The 14,664-nt window shown below is 23.7% G+C and overlaps 1 protein-coding gene across 1 annotated transcript in view; it reads left to right on the forward strand.

The window, feature by feature from the left end:
* LOC129614268 (protein Wnt-5) overlaps window positions 1-12,407 on the forward strand; it is a 173,015-nt gene extending 160,608 nt beyond the window's left edge. The window contains exons 8-10 of the mRNA XM_055528795.1: window positions 8,923-9,025; window positions 9,148-9,315; window positions 10,681-12,407. Of these exons, the coding sequence (XP_055384770.1) occupies window positions 8,923-9,025; window positions 9,148-9,315; window positions 10,681-10,868 (459 nt within the window). The 3' untranslated portion in view covers window positions 10,869-12,407. The remainder of the gene's footprint in view (window positions 1-8,922; window positions 9,026-9,147; window positions 9,316-10,680) is intronic.
* The last annotated feature ends 2,257 nt before the right edge of the window (window positions 12,408-14,664 follow it).

Genomic DNA, 14,664 nt, shown 5'->3' on the forward strand with positions numbered 1-14,664 from the left:
GATAGATGGTTTGCATTATTCATTTTTAAATAAAAACTATACAAGTTAAAAACGTTTTATATAAGTACTCTTGTTCTTATACTATATGTCGCACGGTCGTCTACGACATTTGATATTTCTTTATTAAAAAAAAAAAAAATTGAAAAAAGCAAATCTAGGAAAAGTAAAACAAAAACAATTTATAAGAAAATTGTTTTAAATTGTCATCGCATTCTTTATCCTTTTACATAATGTTGTACACATACAAAAATTTCGATATTGAAAGTGTCCTGAAACAACGTTTTTATATGTTATATAAAAAATTGCTTTTAATTTGTGGTTAAAAATGTGAAAATAATCCGCACCATCAATTTAGGGAAATTGTTGCAATTTGTTTCGTTCAGAAGCTGTTCAATAGTATAAAATTGATTTTAGAATTGTTTTTCTTTGTACGACATGTATGCATGTTTCATGTATTATCGTAAATTTGTATGTATGTAACTTACAACTATATATGTATGTATGTATTTCCAGAACAAAAATTTGTCATAATTTTCAGAAGAAATTTTTAATATTTTTGTTTTTTATTAGAAAATAATGTAACTGAATAGTACAAATTGCTTTATAATTTAAGAAATAAGCCAATGTTAAAGAGGATCGCAAATACGATCTTTAACATTTCAAAATTTGCTTGAGCTCTTGCACTTTTAAAGCTTAAATAAAGGTATTCAATATCCAATTGGAATTGAAATTTCAAATAATAAATGCTTTGTTTATTTCTAATTTTCTGAATTTTGTATAAAAATTAAAATTTATCCTTAATTTTTTAACTTATTTTTTACCCAATTAAAATGTTTGTTTGTATTTATGTACTAGTAGTAAATATTTTAATAGTTTGCTTGTAGACCTGAGCTTGAGGGGCCAGATTTCCCTAAAATATAGTGCGCAGTGTCCTTAAAATTGCATAATTGGAAATCTTTTGCGGAACTTATTTAAAACTTCGTACTAAAATATTTTCAATGTTCTTTTTAAATGTTGTAATTGGTTTTGTAATTGTAAGCAATTTAAACTGAAAATTGCAAATTTATAAACTACTTTAAAAAGCCAAAAAAAATAGAGTGTGATTTCCTATAAAATTATAAACAAATTTAAATAATATTTTCGAAAAATTTTCATTTCAAATGCACACATAAAAATTACAAAGCCGAACAAATGAAATTTTTGTTAAGACAAAAAAGAAAATCTTGGCACTCAAAATGCATACGTTATACTTACAGATATTTTGTATGAGATTAAGAAAAATTATTTGAAGAAAAAAAACTAAAAAGTTACTTTTGTTTTTATTTTTCATTTTAATGAAGTATGTACTTAAGTTCTAACTTAGTGTCAAAGGCAGCAAAAACAATAAACTATCCAAAAAAGGAATAAAAAAAATGAATAAAAAATTCAACTTTTTGGAAAGGCAAAAAAAAAATTATTGTTGAGAAAATTTTCTTTTTATATACCTTTTCCTTTGACTTTCTTCTTAAAATTATGCAGGATCTGCAAAGATCATAAAAAAAATGTTATGCATTTCTCAATTTTTTATGAGCTTTTACAATGGTATATGTACTTTGTTACATCATTAAGTATTTAAGACATTATTAAAATGTAATGTGCTTTTCATTTTTGAGTGTCTGTTTATACAATACCAAATTTGGAAGGAATAACTTTTAGTATTTGACAAGTTTCGCAACTTATTTTGAGAATATAAAATTCAGCTAAATTGATTTAAATTGTAAACTGTTTTGACGATGCAATGCCACCCTTGAGTCTCAAAAGTATCTCCTTTTAAAGGCAAAGCATTCATTCTCTCAGATAGCATCCACTTAAAATAAATTCACCTAATGAACTCAAGGAATTTGAGAGGCTTAACAGAATATAAGGTTTAACTGTGGCTGCAAGCTTGAAACTTTACAGGATTCTTCATTTTAATGAATTTTAAAGTTCTTTCTCAACTCATCTTGCCTACGCAGGCGCAGCTCAATACAAATTCTAAAGCTACATATCATAATTTTATAGCTCATGTTGTGGCTTGTTATCCTGCATAATCATAAAAATGTTGCCTCTCTAAAAATCTTTCTGATAGCAGATTTATTTGTATTATACTAACGTACATGACCTTAGCCTGAAAGGCATTCGAGTAGAGAAAGGCATTGATAGAAATAGTTACAAATGTGTATCACAGATTTGTCACGAGCTTCCGAAATAAAATAATAAATATTTTTGTTTTAAATTTATTGTTTGGAATTGGAATAAAAGAATCCAAATTATCAATATCTTGTGTAACTGAAGACATTTTAAAAACTCTAAATTTCATTATTTTGATTTTTTATCGTTGATATTTTAAGTTCTTAATCAACTGCAATTGGTTACATAGCAAGAAATTATGAAATAAAAACTATTTTCTTTATTTTACAAGTTCCAAAATAACTCATTTGATTTTAAATCCTTTTTCTTTGCCATTTTCTATACAAATTTCTTTGAAAACTTTTTATTCATATGCATATATACAATGTCAGGTGATGATGCCAGCTGCCAGATAAGTCTAGACCGCAGTATATTATTGTTTTTAACCCTAATTCATTTATAAGAATCAGTTATGATTTCTCCTTTCTTCTTGTAATTTTGTTTTTCTCTAATTGAAATTTCTATATACATGCATGTAAGTACCAAAATTTGGTAAGGATGAATGCATAAACAAAATATTTTTATCCGATTGGAATTTTGACAAAGAAATTTTTATGTTAGATAATAATATTATAAAAATAACGTATGTTGATGTCACAACTTTTACAATCGACCATAAACATTTTGAATATTTCCAAAAAAAAAAAAAACAAAAGAAATTTTTACGTATCTCTAAAGTTTTATTTTAAGTACTCAAAAATTTCATACATTTGAAATTCGTTCTTAAATAAAAGAAAACTTTTTGACTTCTGAATTTTCTTCTCTAAAAAAACTTTTGCAATAAATCATTTTATTTTTAAATCTCCGTCATATTATTATTTTAGAACTGAAATTCTTTTAATTTATATACCTTTTGTAGCATTTTTCCAAAAAAAAAAATTTGAAAAAGGAGTGGCATTAGCTTCACTCTGTTTGTTTGTCCGTCTATTCGTCCGTCCATATGTTCGTTTGCCTGTGTGCCTATTTACAGAACTTCTACACCCTTGAATATAAAAAGCCGAAGAATTTTATATATGAATTGATCTTTACAAGAAACTTATTCCCGTATAAGCAAAATTTTTACCTATCGCCCCCCCCCCCCCCCTTAAATTTAATTTTTTAGGACTTTGTACGGTTTTTAAATTCGAATTTTTTCCGAAAAAAACGGAAAAAAGTAGTGGTGAGCTTATTCTACCGTGAATAATTTATTTTGTTAGAAAAAAGTAATTTTTTTCCAACTCGATCCCCTTTAAATTTTTCAGTAAATTTGAATTTTCGTTATCTTATATTTCTGAAACTGAAAGCTTTTCGAAATTTCTATAAATGCAGAACGCTAACGGTAAATATCCTGCTTTAAAAAAATATTATTATTATCACTTAATCTTCCAAATCAATCAATATGTCAATGCTTCTTTCAGTAATTTTTTACTTATCCTAAATATATGCAAGAGTGTTATAAAAAAAAATTTTGGTTCGCATAAAATGAAACTAATTTGAATAACGTAGTAATAATCGCCTTTACAAGCAGTATTTTCACTTTTTGGAGGGAAAAGTGCCTCATTACAAATCATTAGTCTTATCCAATTTTAGTTGACTGTTAATCACAATATTCAAGTTATTATATTTATTATACAATTATAAACATGTAATGAATTAACTGATGCATGTATGTACAGCAAAATAATCACCAAAATTAAAATATTTATGTAATAATCAGAAAAATGCAATAGTAAAATTGTTTTAGCCTATTTTAGTATATACAAATTACCAATATTGTGTATTTAAATTTACATATCTACATAATATATTTACATATTCCTGGTAAATTATTTCAATTAGAAATCAATTTCATCTTATATCCTGTATCCTTTTTTCGAATTGAATACAAATTTTTTAATTTCAAAATTAAGAACTATTAAATTAATTGAAAATGCATGCAACAAAAATAATAGTAACAAATCCAATAAATAAACTTGTATGTATACAATTAAAAAAAAAATATTAAAGGATGTTTAATTGATGCACTTATATTTTGAAAATTAAGTGAATTTACATAAGTGCATCAACATATTAAACATAATATTGTTGTAAAGCATGTGTGAGTAATATTTGCGTATTCTGTTTGAATTGTATGTAAAAAATTGAAAATGAATATTGTTTGTTATGAGTTTTAATTTGAATTTGAATGTTTATTATGAAGTGGTAAATTATTTTACACGCACTTGTGTTAATGGCAAAATTCAAATTTATAGTTTGTACATACTTGTTATATTATGAAATATTATAAATGATAGGAGTGTTATTTAATTCTTTTATATATTCAATTTTATGTGCAGTTAAAAGAAGTAGAGTAATAACATTACAAATTTTACATGGTGTACAAATTATTCTGGAAAACGAATCAACTAATAATGATTAGACTTTTCGCTATACATGAAATAATATGCTAAGAAACCATAACTGTATACTTGACTATTTGGAGCCCATACATTCATAGCCCATATTCAATGAAGTGACTCAAAATTAGTTGTCCTGAATACATTTCAGAAAAATTGAAATTTGATTATTAAATAAAATAAAATTTTTTGTCTTACTTTTTACAAAAATTTCCAATTCTATTGGCTTCTCGACAAAAGAAACCGCTATATATAGTTTGAGCTGGTTTGAGAAATTTTGATATAAAATCATGCGAGTGTAAATGTAATTTTTTATTTTAGAAATTTGCTGCAATAATAGAGAAATTTCTTCAAGTATTAAAAAAAATTAAGACTCTTACTACCATGTCAGCCAAAAGGCTTAACATATTACTGTCACAAAGAAAATTATTAAAATGGTTCCCGTTATCGCGGCAAATTTTAGCATATACAAAAAAAATATAAGAATCATTTTAACAGGTATCTCAAATTCAGAAAAATTCCGTTCTAGCGCAAAATTTTTTCCTGATTTCACTATATTGTCCGTTAGTCTCTCAAAATAATAAAAATATGTTCTATGAACGGGTGTCGAGGCAATTTTTGAATAGTTTTTTGTCAGGTCGAAGTGTATGCCAAAATAATTTTTCAGTTTATTTTTGTCAGATATTTTTGACTGACAAAAGCCTGGTGAAAAAAGACTTAAAAATGCCGTGGCTGTGAGAGTAAACTATTTATTCCAAGCGAATGATCACAGCAGAACATAAAGCTCTTGTGAACGCAGTTTTACTGCTTGAATAATTTAATTGGTTTTATTCAATTATTTATAATAAATATGAACAATGGCTCGCCATTACTTAAATATTTGGCTTGAATTCCAAAATTATAAAATAATTGAATAAAATAAATTATTATATATTATATATATGAACTAGAGTGCTAAAATATAAATTTTTTTACTTTTGAATTTGAAAGCAATCATTCAAATTTGTATAGTGTATATGAATATACTAATTTACAATAAATTACTATAACAGAATACTATGAACAATAAGTACTACATAATAAATTTACTATACTACTTAAAATTTTTTGAAAATTTTAATTTATGAATTTGTTAAGATTATGAATGCAATTTTACCTTTCTATTTTTGAATTTTTAATGGTGCCGTTGTATAGTAGTATGGCACCATTTTATACATCCAAATGTATACATTTATATACATACATAATGAATATATCACATACTAATGTCCTACCACTTAAAAATTATCTTTTATTTTAACAAAATTAATCCAAATCAACAAAAACTTATGATTCAAAATTAACTTGAGAAAAAAATAAATAAATCTACTGTACAGAAAATTATCAAAACTTAGAAGATAAAGGATTCATTCAAATTTATGTTTACCCTATTATTAATGAATAAAAAAAAATTTGAACACATTTCATAAATGAATAACATTTAGAAATGATGAAAAATAAGTTTCAAAATGACCTAGAAAGTTATATGTGCCTATATATATGCAATGAATGGGTATAACATATGAATATGTAAATCCACACATATATACACAAACATAATATACTATATACAAATAATAATAAAAACTTATGTATATTTGTCAAAATTAAATATTCATAATAGCACCCGAACGTGTAATATGAGCATGTTTTTTGGCATATATGAGTATTTTTATGCACTTGCCGATGCATTCACCGAATGTATATATATATTTGTAAACATGCATAATGCAAACAAATATATATTATATAATATTATAAAAATATATATATGTAAATATATGTAGTTCAAATTTTATGATGAAATGATGTGATTTTTGTGAATTTTTAGGGGTTTTTCGAGATTCATTATTATTTCTTTTAATTTTTTTTTTTTGGTAAATAAATTGAAAAATAAACGTCTACTTGTATTGTAAAATTTTATCTTGGCTTTTGACTTAATTAGTATGTGTATGTATGTATGGTTTGCATAATTGGAATAAAATATTTGAATGGAATATAATTTTAGTAGGTCAATTAGAAAGAAAAAAATTCGATAGCACGTTGCTCTATATAGTGATAAAAAAAATAGTTAGGTTTTTCCTTATTTATTAATTAATAGTGGTAGTGTCTTTATAATACACCGATAGATATATATACACACATATAATATATTATAAGAAAGTTAAAAATTACATAAATTAAATAAAAATTTTTATTCAAATAAATGCAATTAATTGACTTGATTAATTCGTGGATAATGTTATCTTGTGATGAGTTGTAAAGTGTTTGGCATTTCCATAGAATACAATTTCAATTTAGTATTATTGCATTTTTCTTTCTAATAACGGGGAAGGAGAAATTATCGCGTCATGGTCTTGAATTCTTCCTGCGGTATTAACCCTCTTATTATTTTATGTTCATATCCTTTCAAATAACAATTTAAAATTTTCGAACAAGAGTTGCTAGCACTCAAATTTTCCAACTCCATGAGAATTATGTTCCCGAATTAAATGAGATCCAAAAAGCGCCAATCTCAAATTAAGGTAGCGAACATTTGTCGGCAGTCCCAGAGCAGACATTTGTCGATATACACATTTAATTTATATATGTAAATGAAACTTTTAAAAGCGTTGCAGTTAGTTTAAAAAAAATATGAAGAACCCAATTTTGTTTGCCCGTACTCAATTTATAATTCTATTTATCAACAGCAAGTCAAATACAAATAAGAAATGATTTTCAGAATGCAGTTCTTAATGCCAAACTTTGGAAAACTTTAAATGCACTACATTTCATTGTGCAATTAATCTTAAAACTCTAGCAATTCTGGCGTTCAAAATTACATTTTTAGAAACCCCTATATTCAAAATTTACAAACTAAATTTTGTAAAATATAAATTCCAATAATTTGGTTTTTTTAAAAATTTTGTTACCACTACAGTAAAAACGCTGTTATTTTATAAACTTGAATCTAATTAACAGAAGTAATAAATTTTCGACACTGTAGTGAAAATTATAATGTAGATTTTTCTTGCACTTACTTAACATTTTTCAGATTTTTGATTACTAATCACTTAAAATCCAAAATTATTAAAATGTATACTTTGCATAAAAATGTACTTTATCTAATTGGGGATTTATATCATTGGCATCATTTCATTTTACATATTGCTTAGGCACACAAATATTTATGAACAAAATAAAATAGGTTAGTACTTAAGGATAATCATTAAAATATGAATTAATATATAATATGTGGATGTATGTATGTTCATATTATAATATACAAGTACAAAATATTATACAACTGCTACTTGCATACATACATGTACTATTATATTGTATTTATGAGTACTAAAACGATAGATATTTAAAATTTCTGTTATTAAAATTAAAATTAAAATATTTGAATATAAATTTCCAAAAAAAAATATAGGACAATATATCAAAATATTATTTTAGGGTGCAAAATATAAATATTTTATATTGAATTCTTAAGATCAGTTGTACAGTAAGTAGTACTTCATATAATAAATGCATAAAAATAAGAAATATACATGTATGTATGGATATAAGTGTGAATATATTACAAGTGTATTTTTTGGAAGAAATCATTTATTTTTGTTCAAACACTCACATATGCATATATTTGACACAATGGGTATATTCACATCCATACATACGTGTATAATTATGTAGTGCAAATATTTGAAGTGGAAGAGTTTTTTGCCTTCTAAAAAGTAATGGGGAATATTCATTACTTTATATTAAGGTCTTTAACCGTTATTTATTTCAATTATTTTAATTTTTCCTTTTTTCCCAATTATATATAGAAAAAAAATATAGAGGATTTTTTTTTTGTTTTGGCTGCTTTATAGTGATAGGTATAGGGAATTAAATTGTTTATTCTATATGAAAATTGTGAAAGGAATAATGTGCATGTTATTTACATATCCTTTATACATAAAAATATTTCGGAAACAAAATATTATAGGAAATAATGTTTTCATATAGTTTTTAGCGACCTCTTCCCCAAACATGCCTATATTAAATTTATGTCACTTCAAATCATTGTTATAGCACTCTATTTTTTTTAATTCTAATTTAATATTTATGATTAAAATGTGCCCAGCGGTGTTTATAGTTGTTTTCATTAATTAATTTTCTTGAAACAGAAGTTTTCGCTAGTTTTGATTTTAATAATATTAAAATATTTTATAATTATTTAATGTTAATTAATATTTCTTAATAAATATAATTACATTCAGTTCTGTAGCATCGGAATTTGAGCTCAATTTCTTGTTTTTTTTTGTAATTTTAGGCCGTTATTAAAAAAACAAGAATTACATGTAAATGTCACGGTGTATCTGGTTCATGCAGTATGATAACATGTTGGCAACAATTGTCATCAATACGTGAAATTGGTATGTAATTATATCGTAAAATAATTGTATTATCGTATTTTATACATATTTAAATAATTATTATTATTTTTGACAAAAACCTTAAATAATTTTTAATATTAATAAATTGGTTTGTGTCTCAGGTGATTATTTGCGTGAAAAATTTGATGCAGCAACCGAAGTAAAATTAAATAAACGTGGTCGTTTACAAATCAAAGATCCACGATATAAAGTACCAACAGCACATGATTTAGTTTATTTAGATGAAAGTCCTGATTGGTGTAGAAATAATAAACAACTTCAATGGCCTGGTAAGTGTATATGATAAAGTTAAATCGTAAATGGTTTTTGTTTTAGTAAATTTTTTATGAGAAATTATTTAAGGGAAAATAATTTTCCCTTTTCAGAAACGAAATTCACAATCCTTGTTGTTATTTTTATACCTTGCATCTTTGCGAAGGGTATAATTCACTTTGGTATGGAGTTTGTAACTGCATGAAGAAGTCGCCTCTGGTATGAAAATGTATATATATTCTTGCTCAGCGTAAAATTTTGCGTTGATTTAGCTATGTCCGTCCGATCGCACAATAACTCAAAAACGAATAACGCAATCGACACCAAATTTTCACAAGTTGTTCCATTGACGGTAATTCTGCGCCAAGGCGTCAAATTTCAGGTTAGATAATGTTCATGAAGTTTTGTTTGAATGACTTGACTAATTCAGGTAGCTGCCATACAACTCCAAAAGCAAATTTTAATTATTTGGGAAATCAATAAAGTTAGATTCATGAAACTTGGCAATTGCATGTCCAATTTTAGGTCAGACATATTCTTGCAGTTTCTTTAGTGGTTTGACATGTTCGAATACTTGGTATACAACAATAAAAGCTAATTCTAGATATTTGAAAAACAAATTTTAAACTCAGATTACCAAGGTGCAGAGTATAATTCGGTCGGTTTATACTGATTGGAACGTTTTTACTTGTGTTTGTTAATACTGTTCATATTATATATAGTTCCTCGGGTATTTATAAATTATAATTAAAACCCATTTTTTTAAGTAATATTATTAATATATTGTTTTATTAAATTTTGAAGTCCCTATATTTGTCTCCGGTTCATTCCTATCTTGAATATGGAAGGATCCCATTTTTCTTCCTCCTTATGAGGACAGACTTAAATTGATTAACTTACCCACTTTAAGTAAAAACCGTGATATTAATTTTTCAACATATGAAATCTGATTTGATCTCTCCCAATATTTTTAATAAGATCATCATCGATTCTAATGTTAGGTCTCTTTCTCCTGATTTTTTTATAGTTCCATTTCATAAAACTAATTATGGGAAAAACGAACCTGTCAGTAGAATGTTGAACCTGTGTAACAAGTTTAAGAAGATACTTGATTTCAAAGGACACTATAAAAAAAACACTTATTTTCTTATAGATAATTGATCCTTTTTCTAGAGGATTTTAATTTATAAGACGATTCTAGACGATTAATTAATAATAATACATGTATTGTAATTTTAGAATATCTGTAATTTTTTGCATTATCTTTATTTTAAATCTAAAATAAGTTTAAATATGTAAATTGATGTGTATATTATATTGTAATATGCGCTTGAGCTAAGCATGTAAAATAAAATAAAATAAATAATTATTTTATATTTTAGGTACTCATGGAAGAGTTTGTAATAAAACTTCATCAGGACTTGATGGATGCGGAATTTTATGTTGTGGAAGAGGATATAATACAAAAAATATAATTGTTAAAGAACGTTGTAATTGTAAATTCCATTGGTGTTGCCAGGTTAAATGCGAAATTTGTGTTAAAGTGCTTGAAGAGCACACGTGTAAATAAATAAAATTCAAATTATTTAGTAGTTTTTTTTTCTTTAAAAATGTAGCGTTTTTTTTTTTTAATTTATAAAACAAAATTTAAATATAAATACATAATAAATTTATATTTTAAAATGAAAAACAAATACTAAAATAAAATTTTTTCGTTCAATAAAATAAAATATTACAAAAAAATAAGAGGAAAAAAATTGACAAAAAAATACAAAAAAAATACTCAAAAATTTTAATATTAATGTAACAATATTAATAATTTTAATAATTAATGTATAACTGCAAAAATTAGTTTTACACCTAATATTATATAATATAATAAATATTGTAATTTATTGGTAAATAAAGAGGCATAAAAAAATTAATTTATAGTAAAAAAGAACAACAGTAAAAGATTAAAGAAGTTTAAAAGGGAAAATTATATATTAATAAAAATATCAAACAATATAGTTAAAATTAATTTTCAGTACAATAAAATATATTGGAAAAATTAATTAAAATTTTAATTAAAATAAAAAAATTTAAGAATCTTTAATTTTAGAGATGCAATCGTTTTTTCAAATAATTTTCTTAAATTGAAATATGAACGCTAGAATTTTATCGGATTATATCTAGCATTCAAATGCGAATATATTAAGGATGAAGCTACAATATAATATTAATTTAATAAAAGTCGACAATTTCGTCTAAATACAAAAATTATTTTAGCAAATTTAATCAATCACTAATTTTTAATATCGAAATTACAAAATTGTTTGTGTCGGAATTGAACATAAGCCTGTTACGAAATGTTTGCAAAAATTGTTTTGATTTTTTGATTGAAAAATCTTAAAATAATTTTTAATATTTGTGGTTATAATTACATTTTCAAAGTAAAAATACCCAGTAACAATTTTCAATGAAAATTTTAATCATATATGCAATTGAAATATTTATCTTTCAATTCTCAAATAATTAAGGATTCCATTTACGGAAAATTATGCGCAATACAATTTACGAAAAATTAATCACAAAATATTTTTCAAAAAAAAAAAATCATTCTTTTACCCAATTTTAGTTGCTTTTTCGAAAAATAAATTAGATTGCATTTCGAATTTTCTGTTTTTACCTTTGTTTTAACCCTTTCGACACAGCTGGCACACATATGTACCAGTAACGTCCAAATATCCCTAAAAGTTAAAAGTACCATTGTTTTTGGTTCTCTGTTGTACCATTTCGTTTTTTTATGATTCAGCACACTAAATTTTAATGCGACTTTTTGTCATCAGAGACAGTTTTTTTTTGTATATACATATATAGATAATGTGAAACATGTACTAATTACACTACTCGAAAGCTGGGTCGAAAGGGTTAATGAATATTGTTAAAAATAAATTAAAGAAAAATTAAATATATTAATCAAAATAAAACTTCCTGTAATTTTTTTTTAAACAATAAAACAAAAATAATGTAAACTATCTGTAAACCTTTAATATATAATATAATATATTTATAGATGTGTAGAAACTTACTATATACAAATTATAACTTATAAAAAACAAAAAACAAACATACTTAAGGAAAGAACAAATAAACACAATTAAAAATAAAGGAAAAATAAAAAAAAATTATAATAAATTAAAGTACATAATATAGTAATAAAATATTAATAAATAAATAATAATAATAAAACAAATTAAATAAAATAAATATCAAATTTAAGAAATAAACAATCGAAAATAAGACAAATCCAGTGATTTTTAATTGTTTTGTATTTTTTTTTTGTATAAACTCATAATTTTATACAATATTAAATTTTAATTTTAAGTTTTAGTTCTAATTTCTAAATGATCAATGCAATTTTATAGATTTTTTTGTTCGTATTAATATTTAAATTGTATTTTACTTTATAACAAAAAATTTATTTAAAAAAAAATATATATAAACAGTTTTTATAAATTAAAACAAAAATTTTATAATATTATGATGTGTATACATACATATTATATACATATACATATAATTATTATGTACTACAAAATAAAAAAAAAAAACTTGACTCAAACTTTGTTCACTAATATATTTTTAAAATGTAAGCACAAACAATCTATCTAATATAATTATTATTTAAAATCTATGTATTTACCTTCTATCCATATATATATATATATACACATATATATGTATACAGTTTTTATGATTAAAGAAATATTCTATAATATTATATACTTTTTTTTAAAATGTATACATGATATGTATGAATATTTGCAAATAGATAATAAATATAATTAGTAATAAATAAATAAATTACAAAAACAAACATAAGAGGTAAATAACAAAAACAAATAAAAATTAATTTTATTTGTATTAAATTGTAAGCGATTTAAGTGAATGTTACTTAAATATAAGAAATTTTAAATATATTTAAATATTAAGTCATAAAAAGCTGAACACAACTTACAAGTTTCTAATATTAATTTATAATGTTAATTTGATTTTAATTTTCTCTTTTTTTTTTTATTTAAGGTTGTATTTATTAAAATAAAATAATAAATCGATACTGAACTTCCGAATAATGTTTTTATATTTAATATTTATTCGAATTAATTATAGGATCATTGTTGTTAATTTTACTACAATTGTAGTATTTTACTACATTTTGGCATTTCGTACTACTATACTACTGCCAAGCCATTTTTACTACTTTTTTGCCTTTATACAGAAAATGTCATTATTTGCATTTGTTATGAAAATGCCATTATTGTATTGTTACAAAAACCAATTGAACAACAAAGAAAAAATTAAATTTAAAACTTAGTTTGAAAAACGATATGACGAAAAAAACGTTTAACGTTAAAATTTCATATTAAAGAAAAGTTATCATTTTTAATATGAAATTTATTGAATTTGTTTTGAATATAATTCCGTAAAATCGTAATTCATTACAAAATTCGATTCAGCACTTGTTGTTCTTAGAATTTAAAAAATTGAGAAAAAATGTAATTTTTTATATAAACGAAATTTGATTTGAAATCAATTTCAAACAAAAATGAATTCGACAAGCGTGTGTCAGTTTATGAATGACACATTTTTTCAAAAGGTTTTTAATTTTTTATACAAATGTAGTTTCCAAAAAAAAAGGTGACGGAGACCTAAAAGTACTTTTCTTATGTATAGTTTTTGTTTTTCTAAAATTCAAAATTATTTTCCAAAAAAAATTTATATTGTTAATGTTTAATTTCGCGCTTTACACACTTGAAAATGACATTAAAAAAAAGCGACAGAAAAAAAATGTACCTACTTTTTGTTTGATGTTAATGATAACACCAAATAACTACGCTAAAGCTCTCCATACGAGTACTACTTTTTTTAAGACAAAATGCTACTGAAAAACAAGTTGAAACTAACAACACTGTATAGGATTCTTTAAGTGTAGATATTTAATTTTCGAACGAAAACGTAAATAATATTATAGGCTGTTTTTCAATTACTATATTGTTAGAATTCCGGTTTAATTCATATGTTTGGTATGCTTATAACGCTATATGTGTTTGATTGAAATTTAAGGGGCTTCTTTTAAATATATTACATAAATATTTACACAATATATTCTTTTATTCCATTAAGATATATTTCTACAAATTGTAGTTTTCGGTAATGTACTACAAAAGTAGGTTTTGCTTTGAAGTTAATGTCTACGAAATATCATTATGTTGTAGTTTGTACAGATAAATATTTTTTGTATACATTTTGTGTATATTTCCGATTCAAAATATAAGTTCTTTTTATTATTTTTCTGTTGTGTATATTTTTTTAACATTATCAAA

Source organism: Condylostylus longicornis, unplaced genomic scaffold, assembly GCF_029603195.1.
Source record: "Condylostylus longicornis isolate FDR11 unplaced genomic scaffold, ASM2960319v2 ptg000004l, whole genome shotgun sequence".
NCBI classification, from domain to species: domain Eukaryota; kingdom Metazoa; phylum Arthropoda; class Insecta; order Diptera; family Dolichopodidae; genus Condylostylus; species Condylostylus longicornis.